Genomic DNA, 17,149 nt, shown 5'->3' with positions numbered 1-17,149 from the left:
TTGGGGCCTTGGAGGGAAGTGAGGGGGGAGGTGTGGGTGCAAGTTTTGCATTTCTTGCAGTTGCATGGGAAGGTGCTGGGAGTGGGGGGTTGGTTTGGTGGGGGGTGTGGATCTGACGAGGGAGTCGCGGAGGGAGTGGTCTTTCCGGAACACTGATAGGAGTGGGGAGGGAAATATCCTTGGTGGTGGGGTCTGTTTGGAGGTGGCGGAAATGATGAAGGATGATACGATGTATCTGGAGGTTGGTGGGGTGGTAGGTGAGTACCAGTGAGGTTCTGTCCTGGTGGCGATTGGAGGGGCGGTGTTCAAGGGCAGAGGAGCGGGAAGTGATGGAGAGCACCGTCAACCACATCTGAGGGGAAATTGCGGTCTTTGAAGAAGGAGGCCACCTGGGTTGTTTGGTATTGGAATTGGTCCTCCTGGGAGCAGATGCGGTGAAGGCGAAGGAATTGGGAATATGGGATGGCATTTTTACAGGGGGCAGGGTAGGAGGAGGTGTAATCTAGGTAGCTGTGGGAGTCGCTGATTTCTCCAACTTCCTCATTTCCCCTCCCCCCACCTTTTCTCAGTCCCAATCCTCAGACTCAGCACCACCTTGACCTGCAATCTTCTTCCCGACCTCTCCGCTCCCACCCCCTCTCTGGCCTATCGCCCTCACCTTTACCTCCTCCCACGTATTGTATTCCCAAAGCCCCTCCCCCTAGTCACCCCTCCCTACCTTTTATCTTAGCTTGCTTGGCACACCCTCCTCATTCCTGAAGAAGGGCTTATGCCCGAAACGTCGATTCTCCTGCTCCTTTGATGCTGCCTGACCTGCGCTTTTCCAGCAACACATTTTTAAGCTCTTATCCACTGACCTTAAACCTATATCCCCTAGTATTTGACATTTCCATATCGGGGAAAATGCATCACAATTTTATATACTTCTATCAGGTTGTCCCTCAGCTGCTGACACTCTAGCAAAAGCAATCCAAATTTGTTCAACCTCTCCTTATATTTAATACACTGCAATCCAGACAACATACCGGTTGGTCTCTTTTGCACCCTCTTAAAAGCTTCCACGTTCTTCCTATGGTGTGGTGATCAGAACTGCACACAGTACTCCAAATGTTGCTTAACTAAAGTTTTGTACAGCTGCAACATTGCCAACTTTTACACTCAACGCCCTGAACAACGAAGACCGTTTGGCATATGCCTTTTTTACCACCTTATCCATTTGTGTTGTCACTTTCAGGAATGTATGGATTTGTGAGATTTTGATTTCCATCATTCTATGCAGCAATAATGGGATCAATTTCTACTCTGCTCTCCACAGAATATTCTCAGTTCAATGAGAGAATTGGTGCACCATCGTACATCTATGTTTATAGCTCATCGACTCACTACAATTGTTGATTCAGATGAAATTCTAGTTCTGGATAAGGTAGGAATATTTTAGAATATTTCCACAATTGGGTTACCTCAGTAGAGCTGCGGGCTCATATTTGCTGAAGGGCATCATATCAACTATATTTTAGTCTACAACTATCTGTAATTGCTAACAGTGACTGAAAGTCTGGATAAGATCATCCCATGGAAGGAAAGGGGAGTACAACTACAGGAATGATAGAGGTCCATTAAAATCATTGGATCTGCGTTTTTCAAACCTGGATGTAGGTTGCTAGCTGAACTGGAAGGTTCATTTTCAGACGTTTCGCCATTATACTAGGTAACATCTTCAGTGAGCCTCTGGGCGAAGCACTCCTAGTGGTTCCTTCTTTCTATTTATATGTTTGGGTTTCCTTGGATTGGTGATGTAATTTACCGTGGTGACATCATTTCCTATGCTGATGTCATTTCCTGTTCTTTTTTTTTCAGGAGTTGGTAAATGGGGTCCAAGTCAATGTGTTTGTTCGTAGAGTTCCAGTTGGAATGCTGTACTTCTAGGAATTCTCATGCTTGTCTCTGTTTGGCTTGTCCTAGGATGGATGTTTGTCCCAGTCGAAGTGGTGTCCTTCCTTATCGGTATGTAAGGAAGTGAGACCCACCAGGATACATGAACATCAACCAGCCATAAAATGACATGACCGACTCTAAGTAATATCCTTACACATAGATAAGGAAGGACACCACTTCGACTGGGACAACACATCCATCCTAGGACAAGCCAAAAAGAGGCATGCATGAGAATTCCTAGAAGCGTGGCATTCAAACTAGAACTCTGCAACAAACACATTGACTTGGACCCCATTTACCATCCCCTGAAAAAAGAATGGGAAATGACATAAGCATAGGAAATGACATCACCAACCCAAATATATAAATAGAAACCAGGAAACGTCAGCAGTGCTTTGCCCGGCGGCTCATTGAAGACGTTACAACCTTCCAGCTCAGTGAGCAAACCTATATCCAACTTGAACTACAAATCTTCTGAAAACTTACTTTTTAAAACCTGTTTAATTGTTTGGATATTCTTGCTTCCTTTATTCTTTCTCACTATAAATTCACGCTCTCGTGACACAGTTTGCAGGCTATGAATTGTAGATCTATTGAGCTATGAAGGATGTAGACTGAAAGTGGCCTCTTGTGGCTACAATAAGTGCAGTTGTCCTACTGTCTTGTAAAATTGTCAAAGTATACTGGTGTTATTTCTTGCATTATTTAAACTAGGCTTTCCAGCGCCACCTGTGTATGTGTAGATCATTTTGTTAATATGGCTACAATTCTAAACAATTTTCAGAATATCAAAGACTCATGTGTCTATTTACATGTTGTAAATTCAATTATGCAGTCCTATAGTATTTTGAATATTTGAAAATGTTATAAATAATAATGACAGACTCTTACCTTATTTTTCAACGTAGCACTCGTTCCTTGTCAATTCACAAAAAATTCAGTCTGAAGGATTTTGCAATTAGTGCTTGTCTGTATTTAGATGGCATCTTAATTTTTAAAGCCACAGTTTGACCACTGCAATGACTAAATACGGCGCATGTGTAAAACTCTGCACCAAAGTTAATGAATATAATAAATATTTTTGCAGAAGCATTTGGCATTATGTCATGGGTAGAGCGAAAAGAAAAAGTTAGGAGTGTATCTGTGCCTTGCTCCCTTGTGCCCCTTGCAATCTGGTTATGCTTCAGTGCCGAGTAGTAAAGTTTTATGGTTGGGATTAACCATCATCAGGAAAGGTTATGACGGTTTATTATTTTAAATATGTTTGGATAGAATAATGTGACCTGGCAAAAAAATTGAGAGAAGTAGTCTCGTGTTAAAGATGACCATATTGGAGATCCAAGATGGCGGCGACTCAGCAAGTCTGAGTCTACAGAGCCCTTCCCAAAACCTGGGTAAAGTGGGTTTCCTGCCCCCACCACACTTGCCAAACCACCCAAAAAATTTCTTTAATCTTAATTAGCTGCTGAATATTATATTTAAATAGTCTAATACTGAGTGGATAATGAGTAAATCAAAGGGACCCCGCAGCTCTCCGAAAACAAAGACCCCTCCCCCACCCTCCTCTCTTCCGGCTGCAGCTGATGTAAAAACAGGCCTTATAGAGATGATTGCCAGATTGGAATCGACACTCGTCAATTTCATCGCAGAATCCCGACAGAGATGGAATGCATTCGAAGAAAAGCTGCAGAAACAGAATCAAACCATGGAGGAGCTGCAGGGCCGAGTGGAGGGGGCGGAACTAAAGGCCACGACCTCCGAGGCTGCAGCTCAAACAGCTGCAGAACAGGTGCGAGCTCTGGAGCAGAGAGTCCGGGCCTTTGAAATTTACATCGATGATATTGACAACAGAAATCGGAGAAAAAATATTCGGTTGCTGGGCCTTCAAGAGCAAGAAGGGAAAGAACAGTTAGTAGTATTTCTGGAGCGATGGCTGCCCCAGCTTTTAAACCTGGGGGCTGAAACTGACCGGGTAAGGGTGGAGTGGGCCTACCGGGTCGCAGTACGCGGATCTGGCCCAAACCAGCGCCCACGCCCGGTCCTGTTCCGGCTGCAGAGTTATAGGGAGAGGCAGATACTCCTGGATGCCTCCAGAAAGCTTGGAAAGGATCCTAAAGCTATGATTCATGAAGGATCCAAGATTATGTTATTTCAGGACTTCTCCCCGGCTTTGGCACGAAGAAGGAAGGCGTTTGATGAGGTGAAGAAATGTTTAAGGGACTTAGATATTCAATACACCTTACGCTACCCAGCGACGTTATGCTTTACCCACGAAGGATCCGAGTATAATTTTAGATCATCGGAAGAGGCCAAGAAACTTTTAGACTCGGTTAAATAAATCGTAAGAGACAATTTATGTTGGCTTGCCTCTCCCACACTCCGTGGGGAGAAATGGATACTTTATTCTACTTTACTTTTGCCTCTGGGAGCGGGGTTGTCTTCCTTGCTATGTTATTATACTTAACTGTAATCTGTTGGAGTTGTAATTTTATAGTTATGTGTGTTTGTACGTGGCATTGATGCTAGCAGATATACTCAGGTATGGGTGGGGAGGGGTGGGGGTGGGGCGCTCACTGTTAACTCTAGCTCGGTATTATATCTAATTCCTATTAAGGAGCGCCCGGGTCGAGGGTGGGACACTGTTTGGGAGAGGATATGGTGGAACGTTGGAAAGGTAGTAAGGCCCCCTGAGAACAAGGGGGAAGATCTCCATTCAAACATGTTTAATTTTTTTTTTGTTTGTTCTTATTGTTTGGAAATAGCTTCCTTTTTATCATACTGGTATGAGTGTATTAGAGAACATTTTCGCTTATTTGAAGGATGTAAGCGACTCAACTATACACTCTGGATGATTGTGAATTAGTTGAATTTTGATGATTATATATTTAAGATCTATTTTTATATTAATGTTTGTGCTTGAAAATTCTGCTTATTTTTGTAAATTTGTCAAAATGTTAAATTCCCAATAAAAATATCTATATAAAAAAAAAGATGACCATATTTCACTGCCACAAATAGTTCAATAATCTTTGAATTCATTGTCTCCTGGATTGATCTGGAGTTGATCTTGATCATGAAGGAAACATCTTTTAATGGATTACTAGCATTCTGACGCAAGTTGAGAGTCTAGGATATTAACTTCAAACAAGGAAATTGGCATTTCACGCCTAAATACATTGGCAACAAATATGAATGTATTGGAATGTTTTTTTTACAAACTATATTATAGATTAATGCCAGTGGATCTTTAGTAATATCTGCCTAGACAAAGTTCATCTGAATTCAAAGTGTTTTGCTGACTCTTTACAATTTGCTGCAGGGTAAGATAGCAGAGCGTGGAACCCATCAAACTCTCCTGAACAAACCCAACAGCCTTTACTCTGAACTGTGGCGAGCACAAAACAGTAGAGTGTTCAACAGCTCAAATTCCCACCATCAAGAAGGGAAGAAAATAATGTCATCCAAGGAAGAAGAAAGGCGAAAGTTATCGGAAGAGATTCTAAACAGTGTAAAAGGTTGTGGAAACTGCTCTTGTTAAAACCGTGTTTTTATACTGGACATTAAACTACACTGACAATTTGCACTGGAAGTATCATTAGGTACCGATGCATGAGTAGACCATTTTGACCAGGAAAGCCAAAACTACTCTTTGTAGGGCAGGATTTTATTTTTATAGTAAAATGGTCAAATATTTTTTGTATCCCTAATATGCTGGAAGACCTTTCATGGAACAGCAAATCAAGTCATTTTAAAATGGATGAAGTAAATTGTTCCAGTGTGGGTAGCAGCCATTCATTTCTCTAAATAACTTGAGGCAGATGTGCATTACTGGTGAGTTACTAAATGTAATTGTTGACAATACTGTATCAGTATTAGCATGGACCAAGTAACAGAAATTGTCATGTGAAGCTAAATCAGTGCTTTCTTCAGTTTTTATGATGTGAACAGATCACTGTAATTATTGTAATCTTTACAGGGGTAAATTTAATAAATATTGAATGTTGGGAACTGGATTGAAGGCCACATTACCTCTGATGGTTTCTACCTGGGACAATATTTGGTATGTCAGACATAAGGATGAAGCATGTCCCTTAAATATTTACCAATAATGCACATTTTGAATTTGTCCACTGTCCATTAATGGTACCTCAAATGAATTATGAGTTTGCTAATTTCTTAATTATTAATTTGAGATAGCATATCAATGACCTGTCATGTGTAGTGAAAGGGCTGTGAAAACATCTTTTTATAGTTTATCTGTTCAAACACATTGCCAAGATGTATTTTCCATTCTGTTAATTCAGTATCCATACGTATATCATTTTTCTGATGTCCTTCACTTTAAATCCTTGTGTCATCTTTATTTGGAATAAAGGAACAACTATCTGCTATTGAGATTTTATTTTCCCTCACTTATGTGTGTCCCAAAGAAGATTTTGTCTCTAAATTACCCTGGACGACCATGTCAGAGATGCTGGACTGGGAATATGGAAGAACCTTAACGTTATTGGGAGGTTTAGCACTGGGTAATTATAGTACCCCTTTGAACTAATCTGATCTGTGCAAGGCAATTATCAATTACCTTTAGAATTATGGTTATGATAAAATGGCGACGTTACTTTGTGATCATTTGTAGTCTGATTTTGTGGATTTATTTGCAGAATTGAATTAAATTGCTTTTGGAGAAGTTTGAATGGATTGAAAACTGATTATGTTAATCTCTAAGAATCAAAACTCTGCAAACAGTTCTGAAACCAACGTCGAGACGTTTCAGTTTCTACAGGAAAATGCACAGCCTTTTTATTCTTCTTTAACTGAGACACGTTTTGTTTTAAAATTTGCCGTAATAGATGCAAATAGTGGATTTAATCTGGTAAACGTACAGCTAGAAATATTAAACTGCAGTTTGCACGTAACTTTACTGTTTTTTTCAGCACCAGTTCGAATGTTGATTCAGAATAGCTACTGATTTGCCTTTGTAATTGCTTTTTATTTGTGCCTTTGCTGTTGTTTTTCCGTTATGAAGAATACTGCTATGTCATTTTATCTAAATCTCTGCTTGGATCATTGTACTGTAGTAGTTTGCATCTGAGATGTGTACTTAGGAGTGCATGTATTGAGCCAAAACTCAGCACGTCATTGCTTGGAATTGTTGTGTGGAGATCTATTTAAATTCTGCATATTTGGTACAAGATTATTTTTGTAAAATTTGAAATTCAAGAATGCCTAACTGCCTCCTTTCATTTTATTTCTTTGTCTATGACATTTTTTTAAATCAGCAAAATAATTACACCAATTCTTGCAATCTGAGTTTCTAAATCAATTGTACTGTTGAATGTTGAGGTTGAGATCAAAGTTAATGAATATTAACTTGATCCTTTCACCTATTTAGTAACCAAACCTGTAAACTGATATACAGTACTTTTGGTGCAGTCAGCAGCTTATAGTTGACAAACAGTCATGAACATTTTTTAAGTTATTAGTCCAGAATTTATATAATGCAGAAGTGTTTTGAAGTCCTTGCTTTCCGTTTCGAACACTTAAGCAGGCTTTCCCTGGTAATATTTTTATTTCCACCCTCATGTGGTCTGGTTTACCATTTATCTTCTCTCAACAAATTTTAAACATTTAGATGAATGGCATCAGTACCTCTTTTTGAAACCCAATACTTTATTGAGGTTACATAACTATGGAATTTAGTTCCATTTGTAAGTCTAGTTTGTTCTTATGCCTTTTACTTGAGAGCCATTTGCCTCCTTCACTTAGTGTAACTGAAATGCCAGTTTTATGGACATGTGGTATATTCTTGTACCACTTTCTACATTCACTGGATTTTGTGAATAGATTGACTTAAGACTGCTACAGACATACTATGTTTATTCCTTTATATTATTAAAGTTGACCTGATGTATTAATCTTTATATATTTATGTTTATAAAATATGCTTCTAGCAGTTGTAAAGAACCAATGACCGAATACTGTTATAACTGGATAAATACAAAATATAAATGTTTTTATTTCTAATGCTCATCATTAGTCGCTCCATTCTACTTACTTAGTTGAAAAAGAACCAGAAACTGACGGAAGTAATTACACGTGTTAGGATTCCATTATCACTTGATGAAAGTGATGAAAAGTTTAGCATTCTTTATTTGCGAACCATTTAAAGAATTGTCAACTATTTTTAGTCAAAGCGTGAATGTTTCTTTAAGGTTTTATTCAGTAACTGGTATGTTTTCAAACTCCGTTTTATCTGTAAAATTGGTGTGTATTTATAGAATTGGTCAGCCCCAATAAAATTTTGACAATAGTTGTGTTTATTGTGCCTTATACCTCTTCCTGCTTTCCAGTTTTCTCATTTTGTAATGCGCACCACAAAGTTTTCCAAAGCAAACTTGAAAGTTTTGAATTTAATGTCAAACTGCATAAAGAAGTGGATTTTTTTTAAATGCGTGAAGCAACAGTAGTATCATGCTTTACAGGTCGTGCTGCTATAATGCAACAGTTGTGTTCCTCTGCAACCTCATGCTATCTATAGAGAATCGCACTGTAGAAGATCACGAATAGAAAATTGCTATACCCGTTCAGTAGAAAATTTACATTCTCCAAACAATGTCCACAATTCGTCAGTCTCGTACAGCCAGTTTGTGCTGACAAAATGCCTTTTTAACAGAACGACCTGTACTTAAATTAATAAATCAATTTTTAAAAAGTCACTTAATTTTTAAAAATTCATGGAATAGTTTAGTAAGATTCTTTTATTTGAGCCCAGCAGTTGCTTTGTGGTTTAGTTCTTTGTGGGGTAATATTATTGTATAATACTGTAGTTTTTGCTTTGTTATAGGATTTGATGTATATTAGACAAATCAGAAAGGGATCATCATGTTGATTGGAAACAACAAATGCTGGAGATCATCTAGACTCTAAACATTAGCTTGGTCTTTTTCCATGGACGCTGTCTGACCTGCTATGATCTCCAGCATTTGTTTTTAGTACAGATTCCAGCATCTGCAGTAATTTGCTCCTACATCATGTAGATTGGAATTGTTTTTAAACCTTATCATGCTTAACGTTAAACTGCAAATTATGTACAATAGCTTTAACCTTTTTCTCAGTTGGTAGCGATACTTCTATTACCTCCAAAGGTAGTCAAATGGATCCTGTTTAATATGAATATGGTAGCACTGGATTTTATTAATGGGCTGTTAATCCTGAGCTTATGATTCCAAGGCAATAGTTCAAATCCCACTATCAGCTGGAGAATTTAAATGAAATTAACTAAGTTAATTAAGTTGGAGTGCAAACTGCAGAAGAATGAAAATGCTGGGAGTTGAGCTAAGTGTGGAATTTTAAGGATATAAAACTTAATCCTTTGCAGCCTTAAAATCTAAAACTGTGGGTCAGGGAAAGGTAGATATTTAAGGAAGGGTATTTCTTTCTTTCACGCCTAAGGAAAGTTTAAACAAACTGTCCCCAGTGCTGTAGCTGATTAAGGTATTTAGTAAACTGGTTAAATCTGGTTCTGGTAGCAGGGAAGGCCACATGGTATAAAAGCAAGGCCTAAAGTTCTCCCAGCACAGGGTGTGAATCGCAAGAGAGTGAGAATGCTTAGTTGAACTAAGTATGGGAATTTAGGCAGGCAGGAGAGGGAGGCTTTGCTGTATATTATTTGGCCATTTTTGCCAGAGCATAGAGATTCAGAATTTTACCTCATTGGGATTGTTTATGGGCAAAATGGAGCTGTACAAGAGTTGCCCTTGAACAGGAAGGAACCAATATCCTGATGGGGAGATTTGTTCAGGCTACTTGGAAGGGTTTCCGCTAATCTGGCAGAGGAGTGGGACCCAAAGCAGGGGTGAGGTGAGAGAAGGTTGAGACTGGTACAGAAGTTGAAGAGAGCAAGTTAAGTAGACAGGGCAGGCAAGAGCACGGCAGCAAATGAGGGATGGACTGATGAATTAAACTGCATTTATTTCAATGCAAGAGGCCTGACAGGTAAGGCAGATGAACTCTGTACATGGATGGGAACATGAGACTGGGACATCATATTTGCTACAGAAACCTGGCTCAGGGAGGGACAGTACTGGCAGCTCAATGTTCTGAGATACAGATGCTCTAGGACGGATAGAAGAGGAAGCAGCAGAGGAGTGGAGTGGCATTTTTGATTATAGAAAACATCACAGCAGAACTAAAAGGTATTTCTAAGGTATCATCCAGTGAAGCTTTGTGGATGGCACAGAGAATTAAAAAGGTAATTATTTTGATAGGATTGTACTATAGGCTCCCCATCAGCCAGCATAAAACTGAGCAGCAAATATGCAGGGAGATCACAGCTGTAAGAATAATAGAATTGTAATAGGGAATTTTAATTTTCCAAACAGACTGGAACTGCCATACTGTTAAGGGCTTGGATGGCAAGTGTGTTCAAGAAAACTTTTAATCAATATGTAGATAGCCTGACTAAACAAGGGGCAAAACACTATCTCCGCTTGGGAAATAAGGCAGGGCAAAAGACTTAGGTGTCAGTAGGGAACACCTTGGAACCAGTGACCAAAATCCTTTTGGTTTTAAAATAGTTATGCAAAAAGATAGGGCTGGTCCACAAACCAAAAGTTTTAAATTGGGGCAAAGCCCGTAGTCACTTTGTGGTTTCGTTCTTTACTGGGGGGAAATATTGCTGTATAAAACTTCCATGAGTTGATTGGGAGAGGCACTTCACAATTAAAGGGACATTTGACAAGTAGGTGGCTTTCAAAAGTGAGATAATGAGTTCAGGCCAGCATGTTCCTGTTCATGTGAAAGGTAAGACTGGCAGGATGACAAGAAATATTGAGGCTCTGGTCAAGAAAAAGAAGGTGGCATATGTCAGGTAGAGATAGCTGGGATCAAATGAATCCCTTGAGTTATCAGGACAGTAGGAGCTTAAAATGAAAATCAGGAGGGCAGAAAGGGGATAGGAGGTAGCTTTGGCAAATAGGGTAAAGGAGAATCCAAAGCTATTTTACAACTAAACTAAGAGGAAAAGTGTAAATAGGGAGAGAACGGGGCCCTTTAAAGATCAATGAGGCTGTGTATATGTATGGAACCATAGGAGATGGGTGAAATCCTAAACAAATACTTTGAGTCAGTATTTATTGTGGAGAAATAAATGAAATCTAGGGAACTTGAGCAAATAGTGATGTCCATCTTACAGAAGAGGAGGGGCTGGAGGTCTTAAAATGCATTAAGGACATAAATCCCCAGGATCTGATAAAGTACATCTCATGATATTGAGAGAAATTGTGTGGCCACACGGTGGAGATATTTGTATCATCAACAGCCATGGGTGAGGTGCCAGAAGACTGGAGGGTGGCTGAGTATTTAAGACTGCAAGGAAAAGCCAGGGAGCTACAGACCAGTGAGTCTAAAGTCAGTGATAATTAAGTTATTGGAGGGAATTCTAAGACAGAATCTGTGTATTTGAAAAGGCAAGAATTGATTAGGGATAGTCAGCATAGCTTTGCACATGGGAAAATCATGCCTCACAAAGTTGATTGAGGTTTTTGAAGAAGTGACCAAAAGGATAGGTGAAGGTAGACTGGGTAGACATTATCTATGTGGACTTTAGCAAGGTCTTCAACAAGATTGTTTAGTAGACTGGTTAGTTAGGTTAGATCACATGGAGTCAAGGGAGAGCTAACTATTTGGATATAAAATTAACAGTGGTGAGAGAGGGTGATTATTCAGACTGGAGCTGCAAATGTGTTGCTGGTCAAAGCACAGCAGGCCAGGCAGCATCTCAGGAATAGAGAATTCGACGTTTGGAGCATAAGCCCTTCATCAGGAATAAGAGAGAGTAGCCAAGCAGGCTAAGATAAAAGGTAGGGAGGAGGGACTAGGGGGAGGGGCAATGGAGGTGGGATAGGTGGAAGGAGGTCAAGGTGAGGGTGATAGGCTGGAGTGGGGTGGGGGCGGAGAGGTCAGGAAGAGGATTGCAGGTTAGGAGGGCGGTGCTGAGTTGAGGGAACCGACTGAGACAAGGTGGGGGGAGGGGAAATGAGGAAACTGGAGAAATCTGAATTCATACCTTGTGGTTGGAGGGTTCCCAGGCGGAAGATGAGGCGCTCCTCCTCCAGCCGTCGTGTTGTTATGTTCTGCCGGTGGAGGAGTCCAAGGACCTGCATGTCCTCGGTGGAGTGGGAGGGAGGGTTAAGTGTTGAGCCACGGGGTGATTGGGTTGGTTGGTTCGGGCGGCCCGGAGGTGTTCTCTGAAGCGTTCCGCAAGTAAGCGGCCTGTCTCACCAATATAGAGGAGGCCACATCGGATGCAGCGGATGCAGTAGATGATGTGTGTGGAGGTACAGGTGAACTTGTGGCGGATATGGAAGGATCCCTTGGGGCCTTGGAGGGAAGTGAGTGTGGAGGTGTGGGTGCAAGTTTTACATTTCCTGCGGTTGCAGGGGAAGGTGCCGGGGGTGGAGGTTGGGTTGGTGGGGGGTGTGGATCTGACGAGGGAGTCACAAAGGGAGTGGTCCTTGCGGAACGCTGATAGGGGAGGGGAGGGAAATATATCCTTGGTGGTGGGGTCCGTTTGGAGGTGGCGGATGATACGTTGTATGCGGAGGTTGGTGGGGTGGTAGGTGAGAACCAGTGGTGTTCTGTCTTGGTGGCGGTTGGAGGAGCGGGGCTCAAGGGCGGAGGAGCGGGAAGTGGAGGAGATGCGGTGGAGCATCGTCGATCACGTCTGGGGGGAATTTGCGGTCCTTGAAGAAGGAGGCCATCTGGGCTGTGCGGTGTTGGAACTGGTCCTCCTGGGAGCAGATGCGGCGGAGACGAAGGAATTGGGAATATGGGATGGCGTTTTTGCAGGGGGCAGGGTGGGAGGAGGTGTAGTCCAGGTAGCTGTGGGAGTCAGTCGGTTTATAATAGATGTCTGTGTTGAGTCGGTCGCCCGAGATAGAAATGGAAAGGTCTAGGAAGGGGAGGTCTGGACTGGAGGCCTATGAGCAGCAGTGTGCCACAAGGATCAGTGTTTTGGGTCCACTTTTGTTTGTCATTTATGTAAATGATATGGGTAAGAATTTAGGAGACATGGTTAGTAAGTTTGCAGATGACACCAAAATTAGTGGTATAGTGGACAGTGAAGATTATCTATGAGTACAAAATGACTCAACTGGGCCAGTGGACCAAGATGGAGTTTAGTTTGGATAAATGTGGGGTAATGCATTTTGCTAAGACAAACCAGGGCAGGACTTGCACTGTTACTAATAGGGCACTGGAGCATGTTGTTGAACAGAGAGACCTAGGAGTACAGGTACATAATTCCTTGAATGTGGTTTCACAGGTGGACAGGGTGGTGGAGAAGGTGTTTTGCACGTTTGGCCTCATCAGTCAGAGTATTGAGTACAAGGGTTGGGACATCATGTTACAGCTGTACTGGGCTTTCATAAGGCCACATTTGGAGTGCTGTGTACAATTCTGGCTGCCCTGCTATAGGAAGCAAAGGCATGCAACAACTATTGATGAGGATGTTACTGAGACTGAAGGTTTACATTATAAGGAGATGCTGGAATATTTTCTCCCTAGAGTGTAGGAGGCTGAGAAATGATCTGGTTTAGAAAATCATGACATAGATAAGATGAATAGCCAAGGTATTTTCCACAGGATAGGAAAATACAGAACTAAAGAACAAAGGTTTAAGGTGAGAGGGGAAAGATGTAAAAGGGACCCGAGAGGCAGGTTTTCCATACAAAGGGCGGTGCATATATGGAATGACTGCGAGAGGAAGTAGAGGTGGATACAATTACAACACTTAAAAGATATTTGGACATGGATAGAAAAGATTTCGAGGGATATGGGTCATACAATGGCAAATGGGACTAGTTCAGTTTAGGAAACTTGGTTGACATGGATGAGTTGGGCCAAATGGTCTGTTTCTGTATGACACTTTGACTGTTTAAGTCTGGACTATAATGCTGTAACATTTATGATAACTGTGAAGCTTCTATATTGTCATGGAAACCCTCCTCATTTTGTAATTTTCTTTTAGGGGAAGATCCTTACTCGATCTGATACATGTGTGACTCTAGACCTACAGCATTGTGATTGTCCTTTGACTGTCCTCGAAATTACTTGGCAATTACTTTACATTTGCAAAGAAAATGGAACACTACCACAACCAAATCCAGGAAGCATTCCAAGGTTATCTTCAGGGTTAGAAAGAAGTGTGATTGATTGTGATATAGGACTTCAATGACTCATTTTTTCAAAAATGCAATTCCAAATTGAATTCATTATTGTACATGAAATATTTTTCATTGTATTTTAAGAAATTGAAATACTTGCATTAAATTGATAATTTAATGCAAAATGAAAATAAACAACTTTTGGTCTCTCTGTGATTATTGCCAGCTGGGTCTGTTATTTGCTGAAGAACTTAGTTTCATCAATGTAAATAAGAGGTCTGAAGCTTAATTCAAAATTTTAAGTCTTAAATGTGAGTGGCAGTATGAAATCTGAAAACAAAAGCAAGTAACAGGAGAGTAAAACCAAAACCTGCACCACCTCTTACCAGGTGTAATGCCTTTACTTTTCACATTAGTCTTATTTTGCCAACTCTTCTGAGCTTTCTGATATTCTACCAAAGACTTTGATTTCCAGTGAAAGGCTGGAAAAAAATTACATGGATAACTTTTTCTAGATCTGTAAAAGACCATCAATATGAATTCTTAACTGTGCTTCCCTCACAGAAGCCACCTGACCAGAGTATTTCCATCATTTTCAGTCTTGGACGCAGGGTGAACTGTGAAGAGGATGCAGAGATGCTTTATTGTGGTTGGGACAAATTGAGTGAATGGGCAAATGTGAAAAGATGAGGTGGTTATGCACTTTAGCAAAAGCAAGGTTGATTGTGAGCTAAATAATTATAGATTGGATAGGGGATAGTGCAATGAGACTTCAGTAAAGTCTTTGACAAGGTTCCTCATGGCAAACTGGTACAAAAAGTGTCGCGTGGTATCAAGGGTTGAGCTGAACTGGCTTGGTCATAGGAAACAGAAGGTAGAAATGGAAGGATGCTTTTTGGAATGGAGGATTGTGACTGGTGGTGTTCCAAAGGGATCAGCGGGTTGGGACCTCTGCCGTTTGCGATCTACATAAATGATTTGGAGGAAAGCGTAGCTGACCTAATTAGGGATTTTGCGGAAGATACAAAGAGTGGAGTTGCAGATAATGAGGATTATCAGAGGATACAGCAGGCTATAGATCAGTTGGAGGCGTGTGCAGAAAAATGGTAGATGAAGTTTAATCCGGACAAATGTGATGTATTTTAGAAGGTCAAGTACAGGTGGAAATTTTACAGTGCAAGGCAGAACCCTTAGGATTACTGATATGCAGAGGGATCTGGGTCCAGAGATCACTTAAGATGGCTGTGCAGGTAGATAAGGTAGTTAAAAAAAGGCCTTTGACATGCTTGCCTTAGTTGGAAAAGACATGTACAAGGCAAGTGTTTCTCACAAAGGGTGGGTGCCTGGAATGTGCTGCCTGAGGAGGTGGTAGGAACAGACACAGCAGCATTCAAGAAGCAGCTGGACAAATACATGAATAGGAAGTTAAAAATCACACAACACCAGGTTATAGTCCAACAGGCTTATTTGAAAGCACTAGCTTTTGAGGCACATCTGAGGAAGAGGCAGCGGCTTGAACACTAGTGCTTCCAAACTGGTGTTGTGTGATCTTTAACTTTGTCCATCCTAGTCCAACACCGGCACCTCCAAATCATGAATAGGAAGGCAATAGAGGGATATGGATCCTGTAAGTGAAGACAGTCTTCACATGGAAGAGCAAAATGTGTTGGGCGCAGGCTTGGAGGGTCAAAGGGCCTGTTCCTGTGCTGTATTGTTCTTTGTTCTTTATTTAGTTCTTGGGGTTAAAGGGATCAACGGATTGGGCTCTAAATTGGATGATCAGCCATGATCGTATTGAATAGCAGAGCAAGCATGATGCATCCTACTGCTCCTACTTTATATGTTTCTACGTTCTTTTGATGGAAGCAGGTTCAAATGAGACATCCAATGCAGCATGAGATGGCAGTTTTAATAGAAACAATCTTCAGAGTTATGGAGAAATGGACATAAATACCACTAAGTCACAATACTCTGAGCTGGAGCAGACATGACAAGGAGGCACTATAACAAATTTGTGATTTTGGAAGTAAGCACATTAACTGTCAGTCTGTGTACTTAAATCTAATTACCTAACTCAAAACAGTGCAAATTTAAGGAACCATTTTAGAAAACTAACTCCCAATAATATCTGTACCATTTGAAAAAGGAAAATCTTTTTTGACTGCATTTTATTGTTCATGGAAGTAATTATACTCTTAATGGATTGTGCATTAGAGTGATAAAGATACAATTTTATCTAAAGAACAAATTCCTAGATCATGATTATAGTGGGGGAGGCGCCAAGCAAAGAGGTTGTACAATACTGTATAGCACAGGAACAGACCCTTTGGCCCACTAAGTCTGTGTTGATTCCTAATCGTTGTTTAGACCCACTACTTTTGGTTATTAGAAGTGAGGACAAAAATCTGTCTCTTAAGATTGTTGTACTTCACCTCAGATGTTATTGCCAGAATGTTGCAAGTAAATTTTATTTGTTTAATGCTGCATGTCAAACAAAAAGGTAAGAAAATTCTCAGAACTATCCTTAAATTTAAATTAAGGTAGAAATTCATCTTAAAAAAAAAGCAGTTGCACTGTCAAAGAAATTTAATGTATGTGAAACACTGGTTTTCTGAGATGTAATAATGTGTTACAAAATGTTTGTTCGGACAAAGATCATCTTATTACAAGAAAAGTGTTCTATAACACCATAAAAACTTAGGTTATATATTGGCAGACATTCACATTCTAGCCAAACAACATGTAATTATTCGTTGCCTGAATTCTGTCATGTTTTCTTGCCTGCTTCCATCTTCCCCATCATAACTTCAACTCAGATATTTCATTTTTACGTTTTGTACTTCTGCTATTATCTTTTACTTCTTTTATGTGATAAGTGTTTCTGTCAAGGGCAACATTCATTATTCATCTCTAATTGCCTTTGAGAAACTTATGGTGCTTTCTTGAACTCCAATTCTAATTTTTCAGGTAAACACAGTCAGCTATGAATTCCTGGGCATTGACCAGGTCACAATACAGCTACTATGCGTTGGTGGTGGGCACGAAGCCGA

The 17,149-nt window shown here is 40.5% G+C and overlaps 1 protein-coding gene across 1 annotated transcript in view; it reads left to right on the top strand.

Annotated features, from left to right (window-relative positions):
• abcb7 (ATP-binding cassette, sub-family B (MDR/TAP), member 7) overlaps positions 1–8,163 on the top strand; it is a 97,143-nt gene extending 88,980 nt beyond the window's left edge. Inside the window, exons 15-16 of the mRNA XM_060832468.1 lie at positions 1,316–1,423; positions 5,255–8,163. Coding sequence (XP_060688451.1) covers positions 1,316–1,423; positions 5,255–5,473 — 327 coding nt within the window. The 3' untranslated portion in view covers positions 5,474–8,163. The remainder of the gene's footprint in view (positions 1–1,315; positions 1,424–5,254) is intronic.
• Positions 8,164–17,149: the final 8,986 nt, after the last annotated feature.

Source organism: Hemiscyllium ocellatum, chromosome 11 (genome assembly GCF_020745735.1).
Source record: "Hemiscyllium ocellatum isolate sHemOce1 chromosome 11, sHemOce1.pat.X.cur, whole genome shotgun sequence".
NCBI lineage: Eukaryota > Metazoa > Chordata > Chondrichthyes > Orectolobiformes > Hemiscylliidae > Hemiscyllium > Hemiscyllium ocellatum.
The sequence above is the reverse complement of the archived record's forward strand: the minus strand, read 5'-3'. Positions and strand labels throughout refer to the sequence as shown.